The sequence below is a fragment of the Sardina pilchardus genome, chromosome 2 (genome assembly GCF_963854185.1).
Source record: "Sardina pilchardus chromosome 2, fSarPil1.1, whole genome shotgun sequence".
NCBI classification, from domain to species: Eukaryota; Metazoa; Chordata; class Actinopteri; order Clupeiformes; family Clupeidae; genus Sardina; species Sardina pilchardus.
In genome coordinates, this window is record NC_084995.1 from 38,832,396 (window position 1) to 38,842,395 (window position 10,000).

The 10,000-nt window shown below is 49.4% G+C and overlaps 1 protein-coding gene across 1 annotated transcript in view; it reads left to right on the plus strand.

Moving 5' to 3' along the window:
* LOC134073749 (tensin-3-like) overlaps positions 1–10,000 on the plus strand; it is a 43,891-nt gene that overhangs the window by 13,603 nt on the left and 20,288 nt on the right. The window contains exons 7-12 of the mRNA XM_062530350.1: positions 354–466; positions 1,598–1,658; positions 1,895–1,970; positions 2,361–2,487; positions 2,854–2,919; positions 3,711–3,812. Coding sequence (XP_062386334.1) covers positions 354–466; positions 1,598–1,658; positions 1,895–1,970; positions 2,361–2,487; positions 2,854–2,919; positions 3,711–3,812 — 545 coding nt within the window. The remainder of the gene's footprint in view (positions 1–353; positions 467–1,597; positions 1,659–1,894; positions 1,971–2,360; positions 2,488–2,853; positions 2,920–3,710; positions 3,813–10,000) is intronic.

Sequence of the window (10,000 nt, forward strand, 5' to 3'; positions counted from 1 at the left end):
AAAGCTGTTGTGAGACAGCAAGGTCCAAGGGCTGAGTACTTCTTGTGACCCGTGGTAACTGAGTATGCCTTCGCCGTGACTCATCTGTGGTTCCTTTCTTTAAGCGGACCCTTGACGCGGTGATGAAACAACATCATTTGACTCTTCAGACGATGTCCATTTCCCACATGTATCCGTTGTTGTGCTTGATGGTTGCGAAACAGTGCCATCAGCCATTTTGTGGCCTTGAACCTCACAGGGCTGTGACTGATACCGTGTGATCGTGTTGCTCTCCCCCGAGTGGTCTGAGAACATGTGATTGGGGATGACTGTGTCATTCACGCCTCTCTCTCTCTCTCTCGTCCACTCCTCAGATATGTGTGGATCCTGAACAGCCTTCTGAGCGGCTCGATGAAGATCAACGCCTCCCCTCTCTTCTTGCACTGGGTCATCCTCCACGGGATCCCCAATTTCGACAATGCTGGAGGTAACCGCCAGATCAAATGCAACACTACAGAGGCTTTTAAACGTTTGATATCAGTTTAGTACAAACACACACACTCACACTCACACTCACACTCACACTCACACACACACACACACAGACACAGACACAGACACACACACACACACACACACACACACACACACAAAAGGCAAACATATAAAGAACTGAATGCAGAGAGAATCTGGACTGAACAAATCTGCACAAGGTCCATGCATATTTCCAGCATTTCCTTGCATGTTTCTCAACGATTCGCAGCAAGTGAAGACGGAAGGCTTTCAGCAAAATTGGCTGTATAAAACATAGGGAGTGGCACTATCTTAAGTAGAAGCTACTTGTGACAAATTGCAGTAATTTAAGATGTAGGCACTCAATCACACGCTACTTTCCTCTCTGAGAAAACATTCCTTAAGCAACTCTGACATAGTTTGTACTCAGGGCCTGAAAAGGCCTTCAGATCAAGTTTCTGAGTAATAGCCCATAATACAAAAGTAGCAAATACAATCCAATCATATTTTTCCATAACTGAACCAGCTGTCTTCCATTATTTGATATTTGATAAAGCGTGTTTGTTGTAGCAAAACAACAGTGATATAGTTTATGGTGAGCGTTTCAATAAAAATGTCATAAACACATAAACAAGAAGATCCAGACTTTAAACTTCCCCAGAACAGACCCAAGGGAAAGCATCTGTGGCAATGACATCATTGGCCATTTGTCATTCAGTACCACAATAGCCATAAGGGCTTAGATCATCCCACATATAGAAACACGTACAGTATGCTAGGACGAGGACTGTCCAAACTGTCTAAAGCTGTCTAAACTGTCCACAGTTTGAACTGCAAACTGTTTGCATAACCATTGCACCGAGTTTGTATTCATGCCCAAGTGTTTGCTAATGTGGAGTGTTGTGTGGGGTGATCTGTGTCCTATCCAGCTATACTCAGCTGTGCAGTTTTGTCCTGTTGCTGATTCACGTGCTAAGCAGCCACAATTGTTATGCTAATGTCCGAGGGTCTACTGCTCCATCTGTGTTTAAAGACTGTTCTTGTGTAGTCAAACTGGAGATGCTCACAAGGTCCTTTGGGATGTTTGTTTTATTGTTCCTGACAGTCTGTCGTCCGTACCTGAAGGTTTACCAGGGGATGCAGGCCGTCTATTCCTCTGGAGTTTAGTAAGTTGTTTTCACTTCTGTGACTGAGGGCTTAAATGGGTGTTCCACTGTGATTCCGCATCCTTTGTGATTGGTGCATGTGTGATGAGCTAATATTTGAGAGCCTGGCTCTCATTGGCTTCCCCATGTCATGTGAGTTGAGCCCTGATTCGGATTGGTTGCTTTCATATGGAAATGGGCCTTAGTGTGGAAATGGGGTGCCATGTGTTTACTCTGGGTCTCTGCCTGTGATACAGTCTCATCGGGCCCGGCCACAGGAACAGGCTATGCATCGCCCTGGAGCCGGCACAGCTGCTGAAGGGAGACATCATGGTAAGCACACCAACTCCTCTCTTCTCTTCTCTTCTCTTCTCTACTCTTCTCTTCTCTTTTCTTCTCCTCTCTTCTCTTCTCTTCTCTTCTCTTCTCTTCTCTTTTCTTCTCTTCTTCTCTCTTCTCTTCTCTTCTCTTCTTTTCTCTTCTCTTCTCTTCCGTTCTCCTCTCTTATTTTTTCTTTTATTGTATTCTACATAGCAAACTGAATGAACTACTTGTAGGTTGATGTAGGTCGTATCTATTTAGCATCATCTGATAGCCGTTGTATTTACTGTACATGTCCAATGCACATGAGAGCAACAAAGAACTGAAGATTCGGTGGTTCAGCATAACAATGTGTATGTTGGTATAAACAGACACGGCCTGTTCTTTCCTCTCTCCTCTCAGGTCAAATGCTATCATAAGAGCAGTTCCTCCAACAGGGACATTATCTTCAGACTGCAGTTCCACACAGGAGCAGTGCAAGGCTACAACCTCATGTTTGAGAAGGAGGACATGGAGTGTGCTAACAAAGGTTAGTTAAACAAATCTATTGAACTTGGATCAGTGATTCATCTTGATTGATTTTTTTTAAGACCCTCCTGACTAAGGCTGTCATATTGAAGTATATCTTTGGAACTTCTCAATTGGTCTGCATTGTATAAAGTGTGGAGTTTCAGCAAAACCCACAGCAACTACTGTTTTTCCTCCTATTTTCTCTGTTGAGCATCGAGCAGTGAAAACTGTAGGCTATTTGTTGCCTGGCCAGTGTCATCTCTGTCATAACTCCTGTAGTGAGAACTCAAGCCAGATGCTCAAGTCACTCTCTCTTCCGCTCTCTATTACGCTCCCATCCATCTCTCCGAGCCACACTAAACATTCCTCCCTGTTGACATTCCAGATTCCAGATTTCCGGATTATGGAAAAGTGGAGCTAGTGTTTTCCGAGGGCCCAGAGAAGATCCAAGGTATTCCCCGTTTGTCGTCCCACTTTCTTGCTGTGTGCGTAATTAAGATCCACGATGTTGTCTGCTGCCTCACTTTGGGAACGTTATTCAGCACAGTGGCGTTAATGCTGACGTGAGGCACGCAGGCCTTTCACCAGCATGTCATTCAAGCAGATGGACTTTCCCTTGATACATTTGCATTTCAGCTCTGTCTCTCTCTCTCTGTCCCTCTTCCATCCACTCCACAGAGAACACACACACACATACACACACACACACACACACACAGAAACGCACACACACACACACACACACACACACACACACACACACAGAAACGCACAGACACACACACACACACACACACACACACACACACGCACACTCCCGCTGAGCTGGGTAAAGCTGAGGATGTGGAATGCCTTAGAAGGGAAATGTTGTGTGAAGTGAGTCCTGACAGGGATGTAAAAAAGGCACAGCAGGCCCTGTCTCCCAACCCCATGGGAGCGTGCTTGTATGCGTGTGTGTGTGTGTGTGTGTGTGTGTGTGTGTGTGTGTGTGTTTCTCTGTGTGTGTGTGTGTTTCAGCTTTAAGTCCTCACACAAGAGAGTTGAGAGAGAGAAAGAGTTTTGCGTGTGCCCAGTCATGCTGAGTCCCAGTGCCTAGTTTAGAGTGCAGCGCTCTGCAGCCGTGAGGATCCCCGTGGGCCCCCCTCATGGGTCCACTAAGCTGCAGCTGTGTGTGCTGCGTTGGAGGCCTGCTGGTTCCTGGAGGACGCTCTCACAGCGTGCCGTCTCCGCTTGTTGTCTCAGGTGCGGAGCGCTGGCAGAACGGCCCAGATGTGACCGTGGACTACAGCTTGACCGACCCGCTGACCCGATGGGACTCCTACCAGAACATCTGCAACGGTGAAGGTAAGGACTAAAAGTCTCCTGTCTCCAGACGCACAGCACAGCAGTGCCCAGAACATGCGTCACATTTGCATACAGGTTTATTTACATGTAGCAGATGTTTTGTTTAGCAGATGTGCTCCTTGGTTAATGAATATAAGGAGATGGAATTGTTAGCGATATTCACTATTGATTGATAGCGCTAGGCTAGCTGTGTTCAAGTCAAAGTCAGATGGAAGTGGATGAGCACTCTGCAGAGCAGATGCCTAGCTGCATTCTCATAGCATTTACGTGGCTAAGAAAAAAGCTCCAGGGATAATGGCATTAGCTCATGACAGCGTTACGGGTGCTTGGAGGCGGATCGCTCCTGAGTTTGTTTGGCAGCGTCGGAATGTGTAATGGCGCTTTTCCTTGATGGGACTCGCCGCAGTGCTGAGCGAGCGTTTTCGCTGACACACACGATAAATCTCCCTCTGCCTCGCTCCGCTCCGCGCACTCGCGCTTGGAGTCTGGTGCTTCCTGTGAACACAGAACCCCCACACAACACCACCTCTACCACCTCCGCCACCACCACCACCACCGGCACCACCACCACCTCTCCCAACAGCAGTCCAGCCTGATGACATTAGCACACGTCCACAGACTGAGGCAGCCATGAGTTGGAATGGGACTGAGGGCTTTAGTGGCCCAGAGACAGGGGCTTTGCTTGCATGTAATGACTCCAGCAGCAGCAGCAGCAGCAGCAGCGTTCTGTTCTGCGGATGTCTGTTTGGTACTCCAGCAGATGTAGGTCAGAGAAGAGAACCACCCCCCTACAGTGCCACCCAGACCCCCCCCCCCCCCCCCCCACACACACACACACACACACCCAGACCCCCCCACACACACATCAGTAAAACTCACATACCAGCATTCCCACTGGAAGCATGTGCAGTTCTGCTTGGTCAGTATGGGGAACCCTGCTGAGCTTCCAGGGGGCTGTCTTCTGTCTTCAGCGCACTGCTGGGTCTGCTCTGCTGGGGCTTTTGCATGCCTGTGCATCCCTTTTTTTCTCTGAGTCAGGCAGGAATGAAGAGTTTGGCAGGAGCTGGAGGCGCCGGAGCCAAATATTATGGATTGGTTTGAATTCTGCCAAGAAAATCTTTTAGGCGGCTGTAGAGTATAATAAATTGCACGGAGATGAATTTAAAAGCGCTTAAAGTGGGCGCAAACAGCAGACTTGTAAAAGTACACAGCAAATCATAATGAATGTTTACATCACGGAAAGTAACAGGAACAGGCATAATCCCTGCCATTATGCCGCGCTTTTCAGAAAGACCTTACAGAAGCAAAACGGTTCGACAATTGCTCTGAAAAGACACACCCTGATGTTTGTGTGTTTATGTGTGTGTTTTGTTCAGTGACTGATATGCTTCAGTGTGTCTTTTTGATGCATGTGGTCCTGCAATGCTGCGAGTGTCCTCTAGGGGCAGTGTGTACTGTGCTGAAGGTGGCCTGGTGCTGCTGTCTTGTCTGTGCTTCCCCGAGGGCTGGCGGGGGCTGCTGGGATGGGTACTGTGGTCCAGGCTTCTGGGAGCCTGCCAGCCCACAGGTCAAAGACAGAGCGCTGGCTTCCCCCTGGGATGTTATTGTGTTTTTCTATCAGAACTGGGTGGTGTTCCACAGCAGATTCACACACACACGCACACACATACACACACACACGCACACACACACAAACACAAATACACACGCACACATACACACACACAGAGACCATCCCGACAGACAAACAGTAACGTCCTAAGGGCGTCCTACTCCAACTGCGGTTGCTGCTTTGCCAAATCGGCCTTGTGTGCCATGGAATTCACAACCATCTGAAAATAGAAAAATCTAGAAGCTTCAAAACACAGCCCCTCCCTAAGCCCCTCAGCATTTTGCATTTGTGTTCTTCACCCGCCACGCCTCTAATGAAAACAAATGACTTACTCTTCGTTTCAAAACAGGGCTGCCTCAAAAGTCTGATCGTAAAAAAAAAAAAAAAAAGAAGTGGTCAGCCGCCTCGCCTTGATGTGATGTTTTTGGGGGGTTGTTGATGTAGAATATTTTTAGTGTTGGGAAGAAGGGCTTGGCGGATAAGTCGCCAGCATTTTTCACAAGTAAACACTAGCAGTGGGAACTTTGAGCAGCGGCCTGGCTGGAATTCAGCATCTTTCTACGACTGCTCGAGACAAGCTGCCTTTCTTCCTCTCGGCCGTCAGTCACAGGAGCAAGCGGCTGTCTGATCTTTAATGGAGCCTCACATTCCTCTGTGTGTGTGTGTGTGTGTGTGTGTTGTGTGTGTGTGTGTGTGTGTGTGTGTGTGTGTGTGTGTGTGTGTGTGTGTGTGTGTGTGTGTGTGTGAAGAGGTATCCCATGCTCGTATCTCATTACACTATAGGTTAATGCTTCTAGGTCTTCCACTTGATTATAGACCTGTGTGTGCTTTGTGCTTTCTAAGCAGCTAACTAGCGTGCGGTTATGGCTGGTAGCAAAGTTCTAAACAGTGAACAAATAGATATATGGATGAATGGGTGCATGGATCAAATCCTATGAGAGTAGAGTCTTGTTTATCTTTGGTCTTCTTTCAGTGATGTATCACTTTAGCTCCACACCTGTGTGTGTATTTAAAAACTCTTGTTGATATTTCAGTCTCCAAAACACTGACTTACAATAAATGTGAGTCATGAAGCCATGACGAAGTCGCCAAACATTTGCCCTGAGCCATGACTTCCTTTGCGCTCACCAAAGGCGCGTGTGCGGCGAGGTGAGCTTTCCCCGGCTCCTCAGGATTGAATAACAAAGTGGTGGTAGCGGCCGTGTGTTAGCACGCAGCATCGGTATGCGGGGGGGGGAGGGGGGACGACGACTGGAACCATCAATGATGCTATTAGGCCGCCTCAGACCTTGTTATTATGACTCATGTGGACTATTTGAACGTGTGGGGAAACCGCAGGGCCTGGGAGGCCCTCGGAGACCTCGCCGGTCGGCCCGCTGGCGCATCGACCCGCTGCTGGAGCGCCGGGCCGAGTGAGTCAGACAGGATTGAGGGTTTTTACGCGCGGAATGTGTGTGTTTTTACTCGAGGGCCGCCCCGCCTGCCCGCCCTGACCGCCCCCGAGCCCGGGAGCCGTAGCGAGGAGTGAAACGGGCCGGAGTGAAGGCCACTGTGGTGTTGAGTCACAGGCCAGTGCTGTGGTGCATCTGAGGGAGCAGGGGTGATGGGGGGTGAGGGGGAGGAGGGCCAATGGAATTATAATTACAGTGCGGCCGCTCAAGATGCCTTATTTCAGAAGCCTGTCAATGTCAAAAGTGCTCTCTCTCTCTCTTTCTCTCTCCCTCTCTCTTTCTCTTTCTCTCTCTCTGTCCCCTTGTCTCTCTCTCGCTCTTTCTTTCTCTCTCTCTCTGTCCCCTTCTCTCTCTCTCTCTCTCTATCTCTCTCTGTCTCTATCTCAAGCTCACTTGTTTCTCCTGCCAGTGCTGATAGACATGGTTTGCATTATGGAAAAACATGTTTCATAACAAGCAGCATTTCCCAAGCAACAGTTTCTGAGCCAAGAACATGTAGCTGCTTCACATAGCCCCAAACTGTTTTCTTTCAGTCCTGCTGATTTAGCCTCTTGCAAATGGTGGAACCACTGTTTGAGTGTATTCAGCAACATTTACTGTTATCACTGTGAACCCCCCCCCCCCCCCCCAAAACACACACATACACATACACATGCACACGCACACACACACACACACACACACACACACACAGACACAGACACAGACACAGACACACACACACACACACACACACAGACACAGACACAGACACAGACACAGACACACACACACACACACACACACACACACACACACACACACACACACACACACACACACACCTCCTCCGGCCTCAGACATGCTGAGAAAAGTCTCTTGTGGGTTGGTGTTGTGGTGAGAAATGATCCTTCTCTGCTGGATGGCTGTGACACTGTTGAGAGCTCCTGGCCTTGGTGTGATCACTGCAATCACCGAGTCCGAGCACCTGTACATATATTATATATAGATACTGTATATATATATATATTTACATAACTGCAGGTTCAGGGGTTCAGGGCTCGGGCTGGAGTGTGTCCCACGTCATGGACCGGAAGCAGAAGCCTTCCCCTCTCCCCGGGGTCTGGTTAACCGATGCGTGGATGTCAGCCGATGCCTGTGTTTATATGGGAAGGCGAAGGAAACTCTCGAAACAATTGTTGAACCCAGCAATTGAGGTCTGAGCACATCTGGTTCCCCAGCGGTGGCGTAATGTGTGTCGATGGCAGCCGTGTAATTTAGCGATTCACGAGGGTGCGAGGGGGAACGCTGGCGCGGATTCATTAAAGGAGGAGGAGGAGGAGGAGGAGGAGGTGGAAGAGGAGGAGGAGGAGGTGCGCTCCAACTAGAAGGCAGAGATTCCCTAATTAAAAAGCATGGCTGGCCAGTGTGAGGTGTTTGGTGCTGGAAGGAATGTTGTTTTGCTCTTTCTCTTGAATCAAGGGATCTCATTCTCGCTCACTCCTCCCCTCCCTCGCTGTCTCTCTTTCTCTCTCTTTCTCCTGTGCTGCTCTTCTTCCCTTCGTTCTTTCTAAAGTGGCGCTCTCAGTTGTCTCAGGTGGTTGGATAACGATCCAGTTCTTTCTCTCTCTCTCTCTCCCTCTCTTTCTTTCTACTCCTTTTCTCCCTCTTTTCTCTTCTCTGAGTCCTGTGAAAAGAGTGTTAGGTGTCAGGTTGCCGTGTCTCCCAATCTCCGCCCCCTCCTCACTGGCCCTGCCCCCAATGTTTACATTCCACTCTCCATATTTGGTCAAAGTTACCATCCTCCAGTTTGTGTAGAGGGCAAACACACACACACACACACACACACACACACACACACACACACACAAAACACACACACACACACACACACACACACACACACACAAAACACACACACACACACACACACACACACACACACACACACACACACAAAACACACACACAAAACACACACACACACACACACACACACACACACACACACACACACTGCTGCTCACCTTGTGAGCACCGCAGAAAAGGAAAAAAGGGCGAAACGTTCTCACTGGGCTGACCGCCTGCTTGGACCTCCACTTTTTCTTCCTCCTCCAACTCCCCCTCCTCTTCTCCCACTCTCCCGCCCTGGTCACGAGGGAGAGAGGGCTCACTGAGCATGCTCACCTCTGGATGAATGAGAAGGTAAGAGGCTGGCTGTTTTCCCATGGAGAGGTGTGAGAATAAAGTTGGGGAGAGAGAGAGAGAGAGAGGGAGAGAGAGAGAGAGAAAGAAAAAGAGGAGGGGGAGGGGGAGAAGCAGGCTTGGGGGAGGAGAGGAAGGGAGAGACAGAGCGAGGGAAAGAAAGGTTGGAGGGAGTGATTGGTGGAGGAGGAGAGCCAGTGTGTCAGGGAAGGAGAGGGAGAGAGAGGGAGAGAGAGAGAGAGAGAGAGAGAGAGAGAGGGAGGGAGAGATAGACATATGCTCGTTGGAAGGAATGCTGCTGGGGGGATTTGTCCAGGAGTTCTCTGGAGATCTGTCCAGGGCCTGAGCCTGACCGGAAGCCTGAATGTTACTTCAGCAAGCAGGATGTGAGTGGCTGTGCACGTGTGTGTGTGTGTGTGTGTGTGTGTGTATCTGTGTATGTGTGGGTGTAGTGTGACTGAAGCGGAGAGGAAAGAGAGGGGTTGTCGTGGGGGGTTGTGGTAGTGGTTGGCAACCAGCAACAGGCAGGCAGCAGGGAGGGAGGGCAGCCTTTATCATGCGTGTCTGGTATTTGGACCTCATAGCCTGCTAGTCGCCGGAGAGAGAAAAAGCAAGCAAGCGCAGCTCCCCCTGCAAACTCAGGAGAATGCTTGTGGCAGCAGTGCGTTTGTGTTTTAGGTGTGTATGAGAGTACAAGTGTGTGTGTGTGTGTGTGTGTGTGTGTGTGTGTGTGTGTGTAACTGTCCACAGTTCTGGTCTGTCTTTCCTGTCCCGAGCTCCCGAGTGCGTGAGCGTGCAGCCGTGGGTAACGTACCTGATCTCCTCTCTAACCCTCTGCTCTGCGCGGGGGGAACCTCTGCTGCTCTGTGATCAGTGTCATGACGAATGCTGTTGCTTGGCTCATAATGGGGTCTCTGGCTCTTGACCCTAGCGGTGTGGCT